Consider the following 14,000-nt stretch of genomic DNA (forward strand, 5'->3'; position numbering starts at 1 on the left):
ATGGGATAGGAAAGCAGGGCCAACTTTTTCACAACCTAAATAAACCTTTTATAAACAAACTTGTCTAATTACAAAAGTAGGTTGTTACAAAAATTATCAGCTCCATAAAAAGGAATGGTCCTATGATCCACTAGTAGGACACGATTGTTGATTCTCCGATCTCCACCTTCTCTCAGCGACTAGGGCTTTGGGTCCTTCACGACCATCATCTAGGGACCTGAAATATCGTCTCACAATGGGGTAAGACGACGTCTCTGTGAGTTATACTCCTTAAGACCCGATTAGGAAGAAAATATGTTCTAAGGGCTGCCTAAGCACAATCAGGTGTCAGAGGGCTTACCTTGGCCTCAGTTCCTTCCTGCAAGTCAGTTTAATCAATAAATACTGACAACCACATCATCCAATTAATTTAATCAATTCGGATTGACCCAGCGATCAATCGACTCAGTCGATTATATGTTATCGAAACCATTATACGGTCATTTCGATTATTCATTCTCGACTCTCGATCATGCCCTAACAGGCAAAATCTGGATTTAGTGGTAATCCGGCCCTAGTTGGCAATTCTAGACTTAGTGGAATCACTGCCCCACTCGGCAATTCTAGACTTGGTGGTAATCACAGTCTCACCTAGCAATTTTCTAGACTTGCTGGTAATCACAGCCCACTTAGCAATTTTCTAGACTTGGTAATAATCACGACCCCACCTGGCAATTTTCTAGACAAATACCCGCAATATCCAATTTTTGGAATAAATCCCCATAATCACCAATTTCACTCAATTTTCACAAACTAGTGCTCAATTAAATACACAGACATCACCACTGCAATCAGTACGAAATTCCGGTCACCAACCATCCCGGTTGAATTTTCGAAAAATAAATAGTTAATTAAATAATTACGGAAAATATTAAATAAATGCCAATAAATCCAACTTAGGCCCGTAATGCCTAATTGGAAGCCGAGATGAACCCGGAAAATTTTTGAATCACACTAGATAAATACTAGAGCTTGTCTAGGCCTTAATTGCACTAACTATCCACCTAACATGCATTGGTAACTAATTAAATTCAATAATCCAATCTAATCTAACCACCTAATCCATCTTAGCCTAAACTAATCAATCCCTAAGCATCATTAACCTACTAAGCGAGGTTTAGTGAGTAAAACTCACTTGTTCAGCGATCCGATCAGCTTCAACTATTGGGGATGCGACATGGCTCACTTCTCTCCAAAGCGGGACTAACTTTCAAGGTCTGGAAAGTCCTCAAAATGAGCCCAACACTATGTTGGAAACCCACTGAACTTTGCTTATGTTCGGTGCTGAGAACAACGAAACCGAGGCTTGGCTGAAGTGGAAACTGGTAGAGGTGAGGTGGTAGGGCTGTAGGAGCTTGGGCAAGCGGTTCCGGCAGCTGGTGGTGGCTCAGACGACGGAAGCCCCTTGCGACGGTGGAGGGAGCAACTTGAGGGATCGACTAGATGCAGGAATAAAGGAGGACGACGGTCAGGGGCATGTGCACGGGTGGCGATGCGCAAAAGGCGAATGGTGGCGTCGGTATGTGGTCCCGGCAGCGTGTTGGTTGGCTGCTCGGCTTCTCCTTTGAATTTTCTAGTCTTCACATGGCACAATGGAGCAGATGGAAGGGGTGGTCGATGGTGGATTGAGGGAGAGAGAGAGAGAGATGGGGGACAAGGGGTCCACTTGGTCTTTTTTTCCACCTCTTGGTCCCCTTGACCTTTTCCAACTTGTTCACTAAGCTTGGCTGTCTTCCATGGCCTAAAATCAGCCACCAAGGCTCCAATTACAACCCTTGAAATGGTCCAAAAAGCCTAGGTAAGAGGGAGCTTCGAATTTGCTTGATTTCTCCCTCATTCGGACTTAAATGCTTCTTGATTCAATCAAAGTTGGCCTCTCAAAAATCAACCAACTCCTCATTGATCCAATTTGTATTTTTACTCACCAATTGATCCCACTTACTTTCCAATTTTGCGATAAAAACGATCCCCAATATTTCCTGACAAAAATGGCCCTAGGACTACTTTTTTTCCAAAATGTCTCGGTTTGCAGAAAAATCTTCTAAGACTGTGTTGATGTTCATAAAATGATTTGTGATATGACAGAACTTTCAATTTCTGAAATTGGACTCAAATTCGTGGTTAATTTCCATTTGGCGCGATTTTAGCGTGACCTAGGCTACCGGGTAGCTTTCATAAATTTTTAGCGCAAATGACCTGTGGTTGATTTTCTTCTAGCCATAATGAACCCACTCGACACATTAGTGACTCTTGGTTGTCGTAAAAATCTCGATGATTCAAATACGGACACATGGTACCAAAACAATCGGAAAATCATTCTAGTGCCAGTCGGCAATAATTTTCCAATTTAGTGGAGTCACCCACGTTTAGCCACACATCTCTATCGAACTGACCTATATCTGATCTCAAATCGATTTTTAATTATGCCGTAAAGGCCTTAAAGGATGAAAATGGTCGAATAGCCGATTTTTGGTCTAATTCTCAAGTTTATTGCATTAAAATTCCTTAATAGCTTCCCTAGATAGTTTAGTTATCTCGAGAGTGATTGGCTCGAGAACAGCCTTATAGTCGTGTCAATGAAATGCTTGATTAATTCAATGAAAAACATGATTGAAAATTTGGGATGTCACATTATGTATGGCAAGGGAAAAAAAACAGTTGAATCCCTTCAAAAATGGGCCAAAATGATTATTCTTTCTCGCCAAACGTAGATCGGGACCACTCTTGTTCACCATTTTTCCCCATTTTTTCCTCACTTTACTGGTAATGTTCAATTTCTTTACTACATAGAATCTAGTTTAGTACATGTCCAAATAAATTTCTAGTTTAGGCAACAAGGAAAAATATATGAGCGTTAAAAAACCACAGCATGAAATTATAAAATCAACGTTTTATTATTATCAGACAATTCATCTCATAATTTACCGTATAATTTTCATGGCAGATACCTCTAGTGGGGTAAAGAAAAGCTAATTTCACGGTGTATTATAATAATGATCCATGTAAGAAAAGCTGTCCATTGACATATATTTTAGTACTTCAACTTTGATACATTTGCAGGCAAAGACCTAGCTGTAAGTCTTGGTCTCTTGGTCTGCTTCTGCTGTAGCCATGTCTCCGTCAATTACGAGCACCGCTTGGGGGCGTGAATTACAAGGAAGTCTTGGTCTTCTTGGCTATAAACGAAGACCTAGCTGTAAGTCTTGATCTTCTTGAGCTGTAGCCATGTCTCCGTCAATTACGAGCACCGCGTGGGTGTTACTTTCCATCCTCTCAATATTTTCAATGGAAGAAAAAATAATTTGAATAATTATCGCCCGAGTACGGGTCAATAAGATGATGACGATTGTATGGGGAGCTCACGATATTAACATAACCCTTGCATGCACATATCTTCCTCACACTTCTCTCTTCGAAAATCTCCACTGCTCGACGACAATGGGAAGATCAACTACAGCATTTTCGTTTGCGCTGCTTGCTTCTTTAGCTTCAGCACTAGTCATTGTGGTTCAAGCCCAACCAGGTCTCTCTCTCTCTTCCACGCTTTGTAAAATGTCATTGCCTAAAGCGATCCATGAGTTTTGACCCCTTAATGAAACAAAAATGGTCTCTTCTTCATATTCATTCTCACTTGCTTCTGAGTCAAACTGATGGTACACTAGATACTATGTTATGGAGTTGTGTGAATAATCAAGATTCATTGAACTTGTTTTTTTTTTTTTTTTTTGGTAAAGAAGATTCATTGAACTTGTTCCAATGGTCCAAATAGAAAAATCACAGATATATTTCATTGACATTTTCATTTCTTTAAACTTATAAGGTTTTATCAGCATTGATTGTGGGGCACCCAATGAGTACACCGATGAGAACACTAATATAACATATAAAATGGATGATGGGTTCATAGCCTCTGGGAAAAACATGCCGATATCCGGGTTGACAAGTGTACTACAGAGTGCAAACAATGTAAGGTATTTTCCAGATGGAACGAAGAATTGTTACACTTTGAGACCAGACCAAGGCAAGAACAGAAAATACTTGATTAGGGCAGCATTTTTTTACGGGAACTATGATGGGAAGAATCAGGCTCCTTTATTTGACCTATACATCGACGTTAATTATTGGGCCACGGTGCGTGCCTCTGCTATTGCCGAAGAGATCATTTATGTGCCCAAGGCAGATGACATACGAGTGTGTCTTATGAAAACTGGCAACGGAGTGCCCTTTATTTCGGCATTGGAACTAAGAGCTTTGGACGATGACGTCTATCCATTGGAATCTGGGTTCCTGCGATACCGTGTGCGGATCAACCTGGGACAAACCTCGGTGGCAAATTGGTTCAGGTAATCAATTCATTTTTGAAATACAAATGCATAGTAATCATTAGCAAAGAGAGATTCAGTTTTTCCTCATCGAATTTTGCCATTCTGCAAACTATTGAAGGCGCCAGTCAGCAAGGACGAAAAAGGCAATGAAAAAATCAACAAATTACAGCACATGAAACTGCTAAAATAATCAATAAACATAGTTGAAGAAAATGATCCTAGGTGTCAAAGATTATAACAATAATCACTAAATGATGACACAAAAGAAGAAGAAGAAGAAAAGCCATTAGGTTCAAGCAAAAAATAAAATAAAATCATTTGGAATTTTGCACTTATGATCCCAATCAAACTTAGCAGTTCGCATCAAAAACACCTAAGTTACTCCATCATAATAACTTAACTCATCGATGAATTTCTTAAAAAAAATTTAATACATTTACACATACATTAGTATGAAACAGTATTTATTTTTCGCTTTGCTAATAAAATTCATTAAATTAATATGAATTACTAATGTAATAATGTGAGAATTGCATAACATTACTTATTTATTTTAGGGTAATCATTGTACGCGTATTATCTACAAAATTTGAGAGATATAATTTTTTTTCTTCTGTGTAGAATTTGCATAGCATGGGGTTTACTAGGTACTAATTCTGTATTGTTTAGCTTCTCTCAATAAGCGAAAATATGATAAATATATTTTAAGATATCGCACTCCTTTTTTTTCCCTCCAAAATCTTGTAAAAATTCTTTAAATAGACAATTCTGTAAATTAATAATTTTATTTTATCTCCCAAGTATTTCAAATCTAAATTTAGATCTTTTCTATCTTACAAATAGTCTCATACTTTGTATCCATAAATGTGTTCAATTCCTTTAAATCGTGTTGATAATTTCTTTCTATTAATAAAATAATTGTAACATGTTATGATAAGATGATTTTTCAAAAATTTATATATGATATTTTTGCATACACGTGAAGTGTGCACATTTTTGCTAATAAATATATGATAACCGTGTCCTCCCTAAGTGTTGCCTTTAAGGCTGCCACTAGGGATTGATTATGCTTCTTGGAAGGAGTACTTTTGTTGCATTTTCCACCCAATTTGTTATCTATTTTTATATTCTTGTGTCTCTCTCCCTCTCTCTTCGTTATTTTTCTATTCTAATTGTACCTCTTTTGTATCAAAGAAGTTTTCTACCATAATATTGACACAATATTTTGTATTAAGTCACAAAAATTACGTGTACCAGACAAATGAAAGAATATAGGTCAAAATATCATGTCAACTATTTCATCATCTAAGATGCTCAAAATGATTAATGCTATGTTAACATTGGAATCTCATACTACAAATACATTAATGAAATATTTTCTTTATGCTTAAATGTGTGTGTGTCTATATATATAATATAAGTCTGTACAAGAAGACACACAAAGCACTAATTATGTCTAGTATATGCAAGAACTCGATGTCTACTCATGAAGTGCTTGCAGGACATTTGTCAATGGCTATTAATTATGCTTCGAAAATATGAATATTTCTATTTAAAGTACTTTACTTTCTTGAAATATATTAATTTTCAATTTCCAAAACATATTGGCGTGCGTTTCTACTAATTTTAGCGGTCTTAAATGGTGCCCAAGACCCTTGTTAATAATATATCTCTAAAACTTGTTGATAGTACTTGTAGGCTCGCCCTATTTTTATCCCTTTCTTGGCTCCTGATATCTCCTATCACTTTGAATTAATTATATTATTTCTTGCAAGTCCCAATCTTGATTTAAAATTATTTTTTTCCCTTTTTTCTTCTTCTTTGTTCAATTTCCCTAAAAGAAAAACTAATCCACATCCCTTCCAAATAATTTTTTCACCCTGTCCGCTTCTTCTACACCCATTAAATTTTAGCATTTCCTTTATGTTTGTCTTCTTTTAAATTTATTCTCCATTATTATAATCTAAGCATGTACTTATCATATATTAGAGGGAAAAAACATTATTTTTATCTTCAAATCGTTTGCTTTATTTCCCTAGAGTACTCTCATGATTGTGAATTTTTCGACCTTGATTTTTTTGTATAAATTTTCTAGAATTTACTTAAAAAATTTAATATTTTGGTTGATGTATGCATTATACCAAATTAACTCAAAGCTTATCATCTCACTTGTGCTTAAGTTAATTTTTTAATAATATTTTCCTAGTACACGAAAAAAAAGATATTTAAATAATTCACAAAATAATTAGTTTTTTTTTTTGGTCAGAAACACAATGATTAGTTAACTATCTACCAAATAAACTGCTTTTGCAAAAGAAGTAAACAAATTTTGCTTCAAATGTGAAAGAAAAGGAAAAAGCCAAAAAAGAAAAAAAAGAAGAAGGAAGCATTAGTCTTAAATCAAGAGTGGACCTCATATTTAACCATAATAATTGTTGTTTGTCAAGAGCATGGTAATTTTGTCTCTAGTGAAATTGAAACAAACGAAAAAAGAAGAAAAAAAGGTAAGAAATATTTTTAAATCAAGAGTGAGATTCACAAGGGATAGTATAGTCATTTCAATGTAATTTAGGGTGTTAGGAGCAAACAAGGGGTGGAAATAGCACCAACCTATTCGTTTTACATAAAATATATGATTAATATTTATTGTTATTTCGAAGTTCAATAGATTCCAGCCATGGATGAGGTCAGTCCCAATCCAATTGAAACCATTTTTTACTTGAAGAAAAAAATGTTCCATCTGGACATCATATTACAATTTTCAAGTTATCACTCTACGGGTTACATGTCCGTGGCAATTAATTTCTCTCTAACAAAAATATTCATCTACACATCACCATTGCAATTTTAAAGTTATGCAATTATTTTTTGGTCAAAAAGTTTTGCATTTAACCGCAAGCGAGATGTTTGATTTTTGGAAACCCAACAAACGCATCGGTTTTTCGCCAGTATATGCGTTGAATATAGTAGCTTTAAAATTTCTATTGCATATCCATATGAATTTGCATTCGTTAGTCATTCATTCAATTGCTTAACGGTTTACTCTTAAACTATTTGTCAAAATGCCTCACACAGGTACCCTTACGATGTTTATGATCGGCTGTGGAAACCTTCACACTTCCCTAAGTGGTCGATACTGAACACCACAGTTGCGATTGATTTATCTAATTATAGTAATGCTTATAAGGTTCCTGGGGGCGTTCTTCAGACCGCTCAAGGGACAATGAGTTTGAGTTCCCCTTTGTATTTACAGTGGACAGTAGATTTACCGCCGACCAATGATGCCATATCAGTGCCATGGGCACCACCAAAGATATGGATTGTGTACTTACATTTCATGGAGATTGAGAGACTGAGTGTCCTGCAAAGGGAGTTCACAATTTCCTTGAATGATAATCAATTCACGGAGACGGTGAGCCTTGAATACTTAAAGCCAGTGGTTGTAGTTTCTCGTCCAGTTAATGGGCCACTCATTACCCTCTTGATTAATTCGACGAATAAGTCTGGAATTTCACCGATCCTCAATGCCATGGAGCTCTATAACGTTGTTGATCTTCCAAATGTACCCACAGCACAAGATGATGGTATGCTTTTATTCTTCTACATGTTTTTATTGTTTAAGTACACGGATATTCCATTGTCAATAACTAAGATTCGGGTGAGCCAACGCTAAATATACTAGTCTCCACCGTGGGTCTTAAGTTATTCGTGAACTCTCTGATCGATAGTTGCTTTGTTGGGATCAACAGATGTGACTAAGTATTACTCTGCCATCTGTTTAATTTCTTGCTTTGGCTACGTTTTGCTTGGTAATTATTGTTGAAGAGTCTCCTCAAATTGAAGCCTGGAGTGTTACAAGTCTTTTGGAAAACTGAGTCTGCATGATGCATATGGATCACAACCGCCTTTTGCATCTCTATTCTTCTCTTTAAATAATTGATCTTTTTTGTGATTAAATTGTAGTGAAAGCTATCAATGACATCAAAGTAAGGTATCATATTAAGAGAGGAAGCTGGCAAGGTGATCCGTGCGTACCAAGCAATTACACATGGGATGGTCTAAACTGTAGCTATGGAAATCCTCCGAGGATTATATCCCTGTGAGTCCCCTGGCAAATTAATAGAGGGAGTCTTTGACAACTTAAACTTCGCATGCTATTGAAGAAAGCTCATTAACTTATCCTTAAGTTGACACCCACCCCAAAAGTCACCATCGAGTATTTCTTTTGGGAGATATGAATGGGGTGGGTCATGACAAGTTATATACTCATCGATTAGCAATAAATGCCCCCTTCTCCAATATACTGTTATGTTCTTTTTTCAACTTCATCGACCAACAACCTAGTTTTTCAAATTTGTCATAACCATTCGAAATTGCATTGTGTGTGAGCAAGTATTAAGTCCTCTGCATATAGTTATTAGGTACTCTAGGTCCAAAGATAACCATAAATTACAAAAGAGGGAGATAGTGAGACCCATGCAAGGAATGAGATTGACCATTCTGAATGGTCTTCTAGTACTTGGAACATTTACACTGGGAGGATCTAAAATATTTTCATTCCGAAGAATTCAATGCACAAACTTTTTTTATTGTACCAAAAAAATGCTCCCTTTATGAAGATGGCAATGACAGGATCCTCTCTTTTGATCTATCATGGCAGGAAATTGAGCTCTAGCAATTTGATGGGCGACATAGTCTCATCGATTTCGCATCTATCAACAATGGAATACTTGTAAGTGGTGTCACTCATGATTAAGCATCCCCTGGGAGTCAACTCTTGATTGAATAATTTAGGTTGTACTTTAGGAGACATAGGCTGCAGAAATACTGCCCTAATGCGCGGAAACATTTTGTTTTGGCTATTCCCAGAGATTTGTCGAACAATCAGCTTACAGGAATGATACCAGAAACTCTAGCTGAATTACCACATCTCAGCTTTCTGTAAGTTAATGTCTCTAGCTGAAGTAGCAAAGTATTTAAAGTGGACAAATCTATTATCAAGGCTATTTTTGCAGAAATTTAAGTGGAAACAACCTGATTGGATCAGTTCCTGAAGCTCTCAAGAAAAGGGTTGTGGACAATACTTTAAACATGAGGTTCTCTCTCTCTCTCTCGTTGAGCCATATACAACTTTTATAGGGTGGAAAAACTATCAACATGTTCTATTTATAGTGATTAAAAGCAAATAAGAAGGCCAACTTTTGATCTCCATTTGGCAAATCAATCTGGATGCTTATTGATAGGAATATCAGTTCAACTCCTTCATTCTTTATGGCAGTTTGATAGGAAACGTGCATCTTTGCCTGGCTGATCCTTGCCCACATAAGAAGAAACAAAAGACCATACTTGTTACAGTTGTTACCCCAGTTTTAGGCTTTTTGGGGGCTCTATTTGGTGCTTTGGCAATTATTTGGTTAATCAAATGGAAACGGACTGGTTCTAAAACTGGCAAGGCATTTGAACAAATACCAGGTACTTTTTCTTACTTGTCCTGTTCACACAATTTACATTACATTTGACACAATCTTGGCTATGCTTTTCCTTTAGTACATTTCTATCTGCAACAGTGTTTTTTCTAGGATCTGAGAATGTACGACTCAGCAACTTGCTATCCTCTTCTCACGCACCCTAAGAGTCTCAATTTACATTTTCATCGATGTTGTAATTAGGAATAAAAGAAAGTTGGCTTTAATCAAATTTTCCCAATGCTAGTAATATGAGTTACGTAATGATCACAAGAATAATGAGATAAGAGAGAGACAGGATCACCACAGCATTGTGGCATCAACATCACAAAGAGAATGTGCAGTATTGAGCTTAACTTATCCACAATAAATTTTCTGATTTTTATCTTCAAAATTAAATGTGCTATGAATCAGAAGGACTTATAACAAGTTGAGAGTACAAGTATCTCCATAGTATTCTAATGGTCCCTTAAAGAAAGTTTGATTGTGCAATCTCGAACTTATCTATTTGTATTGAGCAAAGCAAGAGAATCGATATGTTAGCATATTAAAGGGAATGACAGAGAATCCCTACGCAGATCTCTTGATTTTTGTCCTCTTTTCCACTAATATAGATCTTGAAATGGGATCAGAAAAACCTCTCATACATTTTTTAATTGTTGATGACACAATTGGAGTAATTTGCCTGGGAAGTCCACTAATTAAAGTGGTAGTTGCTATACTCATGGGAACCTTTTGCTACAGAATCTAGTGAGAGGACACCGAGACTAAAGAATCGACCTTTTGAGTATGGAGAGATCTCAAAAATCACTGGTAACTTTGGACAAGTGATTGGTAAAGGTGGATTTGGAAAGGTATATCTTGGCACACTAGATAATGGCACCGTAGTTGCTGTGAAGATGCTCTCTAAATCATCTGAGCAAGGGTACAAGGAATTTCGGGCTGAGGTAAGATAAAATGATGCAATTACTCTTCCCTTAAAAATCAACTTATGCTGATAGTTAGGTAGATATTTGTCTAGAAACTTCCTCTTATACCATTGTCAGTATATGTTATAATAATGCACACTTGTGATACCACAGGCACAGCTATTAGCGATTCTACACCACAAAAATTTGGTTTCCCTATTTGGATATTGTGATGATTCCAAGCACAAGGCATTAGTATATGAATACATGACTAATGGAAATTTAAGGCAACATTTATCAGGTTCGTACTCCTGTTCTATTGTATTGGTTCTTCTGTAAAATAATCCTGTAAGACTCTATCTTGCTTATATGGAATGTTAAGATGCATCCAACAGAGGACCATTTGAAGGTCTTGACGTGGAGCAAGAGACTACAAATAGCCATGGATGCAGCACAAGGTGCATGATAAGATATCCATAGTTGGTAGGTCTTTTGTTGTCATTGCCTTGGCATTGTTGACATTGTTTTTGCAAGGATTTCAGGTTTGGATTATTTGCATAATGGTTGTAAGCCACCCATCATCCATAGAGACTTGAAGACTTCAAACATCTTGTTAACTGAAGACTTCCAAGCCAAATTAGCTAACTTTGGCCTATCAAGAGCTTTTGCATCTGAAAATGACTCTCATGTGTCAACTTGCCCGGGCGGCACCTTTGGCTACCTCGGCCCCGAGTAATAGCTAAAACTCAACATTATTGATCTAGTTAGTTCAAGATGTTTAATTGCATAGCAATATTGGCATTGCCTAGGATTTTATCTTTGACTTAAGATTCGTATTATTTTTCCCCCTCCTAGGTTTCAATCTTTTGGAAACTGTGACAAGAAGAGTGATGTTTACAGTTTCGGAATTGTACTCTTTGAGTTAATCACGGGCCAACCTGCAGTAATGAGAAGTCGGGATGGTAGGGACTTCATTCACATACTTGAATGGCTAATTCCCATCATTGAAAGTGGTGATATCCAGAGGATTGTGGATCCTAGGTTACATAGAGAATTGAACATTAACTCGGCTTGGAAAGTGGTGGAGATTGCTATGTCTTGTACACAACCAAGGGCGATTCAAAGGCCAGACATAAATCATATATTGGCAGAGTTGAAGGAGTCTTTTGTGAGCAAATCAAACTGTTCTTTTGAAGTGGCCCCTTCGGAGATCCATTGTGACAGTGTCCCTATGGCAAGGTAGAAAAAACTTTTCAAATACAGAAAGGTTATCTTCTTTTTATGTAAAAGATTAACTTTTATTTGCAAATTTGCATATTTTTTCTTTTGTCGCGTCATCCATTTTCCCTTTTCTTTTTGTCATTGAATATTCCAAACTTACTTTCTAAAAAGGATGTGGTTTCGTCCTATGTCAGTCCTTTCTCCATTCATAATGTTCGTTCACTGCATTCCTAATCCCGCGAGTCGGAGGTTGCGTTATCCATGGAGCGGGTGATTGGCATTAGCAGGCCCTCAAGGCATGTTATTGGAGTTCAACTGAGAAGCTAGTTGGAGTCGACACCTTAGGTAAACAACGACAATTTTGCAATATTAAGGGCAGGATTGAGAAAATATATAATGAGGGACTAATTATATTCTTTCTTTCTGGGTTATGCTCAATATATAGATGTATGATAGTATCATTGGTGGTCCTAATGTAGTACTTCTCGCAAGCAAGCTGGGATACAAACACATGCATCTTTAACAAAATATGGACAAGATTTGATCTTGACTTATGATAATGAATGCATTGGTAATGAGTTTTTGTCCAGATAAAAGGAAATCCTGATCTCATCTAATGCTCAGCATGTGGGATAGGCCTGCCGTCTTGGAATTCTAATGCAATAACCAGTACCATTGACAAGACGAGAGCTACGCGGGCGGAGAATATGCGTACCACCGCTATAACATTGCCTAATTCATCGAAAAACAATCCACTAGCATGCCGTCGAATAGCCCCATTTGCAGCCATTAAAGTCGAGATTGAGAAAATATGAGCTTATACTAGAGAGCAAACCTAAAAGAAGAACCTTTTTCTGATCCTAGACGAACAAGGAATTTGAGCATACTGTGACAAAAGTACGTGATGTCCCTTCTGGGTACAGGGGACTTTGATCAAGCACCACATGCACTAATAGACCCACATAGTCAAAACACGTGACATAGAAAATGTGTCCAGAACTCAAGTCCCTTGTCATCAAATCTCTAGTGACTTTGTTGGTCTACAATGAGAATTGACAAAGGCACTTATGATCTATGTTTGTTTAAAAGACAAAGGAGAGTCAAGTCATTATTGACACATAAATGTTGGCAACCTGTCTAAACGTTTATTGCATTGGAAAACCCCTAACCAAAAATATTATTAATTTAAATTTGCATATTAAGAACATTTTTAATTAAGCCCATATAATTGCATTAAACTGAAGCTAAATAGACTGATGTAGGGAAGTTTGAGTTAAATTAGATTTTTGGATCATTCCCCCCCAAGTGGTCGAGATGGACATGTGCTTTGCACATATGATACTTCAAATTAGGGAATATTGAGGCAAATTTTGAGAACCAATATCTTGAAAATCTTTTGGTCACATGGCCATTTGAAAAGAACAAATATATAGCAAAGTTGATTCTCACTGTTGAGGAAAAGAAGGAAAATTTAATAACGAAGGAATTGAGTAGATTTGGCCAGCATTTAAAGAGGAAAGAAAAATAAGATATTTGGGTATCTTTGAAATAGACAATTAACCACTTTACATGATGGGGGAGCAGTTTCAAGTGTTGTCTAGTTTCCAGAACCTACCCCTTAGAATCGGTTTCTTAATATTTGAAACCTAGAATTTACCCTACCATAGGTCCTACGGTGTTTCACCTATATTATAAATTAAACAATTGTAGTAAATTATCGCATGTAATAACCACTATTTATTACAATCCATTGACCATAACTAATATCTATACACATGAAGAATATAGGATATTAATAAAGTAAAAGTTGGATATCATTGAAAATGAAAGATTAGTCTAGTGGCTTCATATTACATACTCATCATCGAATGCCATGGAATACCACAGAATTGCGCAAAGACATGGAACAAGGTAAACACAAACACATGTTTTAGGTCTAGGTTCCACCTAGAAACTCGAATCTACTAGTCAGGATAGAATCCTTAATTCTTGAAACTTGGAATCTACTTTGCATAACCTACCGGTTCTATTCTAGAATCATG

The 14,000-nt window shown here is 36.6% G+C and overlaps 1 protein-coding gene across 1 annotated transcript; it reads left to right on the forward strand.

Moving 5' to 3' along the window:
* Positions 1–3,477: 3,477 nt before the first annotated feature.
* On the forward strand, positions 3,478–11,980 carry LOC120288377 (putative leucine-rich repeat receptor-like serine/threonine-protein kinase At2g19230). Its single transcript, XM_039302324.1, has 12 exons — positions 3,478–3,562; positions 3,860–4,382; positions 7,440–7,948; positions 8,328–8,463; positions 9,159–9,305; positions 9,380–9,460; positions 9,643–9,836; positions 10,574–10,776; positions 10,912–11,038; positions 11,133–11,195; positions 11,280–11,469; positions 11,593–11,980. The coding sequence occupies exons 1-12, from the start codon at positions 3,478–3,480 to the stop codon at positions 11,978–11,980; spliced, it is 2,646 nt and encodes an 881-aa protein (XP_039158258.1).
* Positions 11,981–14,000: the final 2,020 nt, after the last annotated feature.

This window comes from Eucalyptus grandis, chromosome 9 (assembly GCF_016545825.1).
Source record: "Eucalyptus grandis isolate ANBG69807.140 chromosome 9, ASM1654582v1, whole genome shotgun sequence".
Classification (NCBI taxonomy): domain Eukaryota; kingdom Viridiplantae; phylum Streptophyta; class Magnoliopsida; order Myrtales; family Myrtaceae; genus Eucalyptus; species Eucalyptus grandis.

Coding starts and splice junctions, on each gene's coding strand:
- LOC120288377 (XM_039302324.1), top strand. CDS start 3,478: ATGGGAAGATCAACTACAGCATTTTCGTTTGCGCTGCTTGCTTCTTTA. Junction 8,464..9,158: donor CCTCCGAGGATTATATCCCT/GTGAGTCCCCTG, acceptor TGAATAATTTAG/GTTGTACTTTAGGAGACATA. Junction 11,470..11,592: donor TTTGGCTACCTCGGCCCCGA/GTAATAGCTAAA, acceptor TCCCCCTCCTAG/GTTTCAATCTTTTGGAAACT.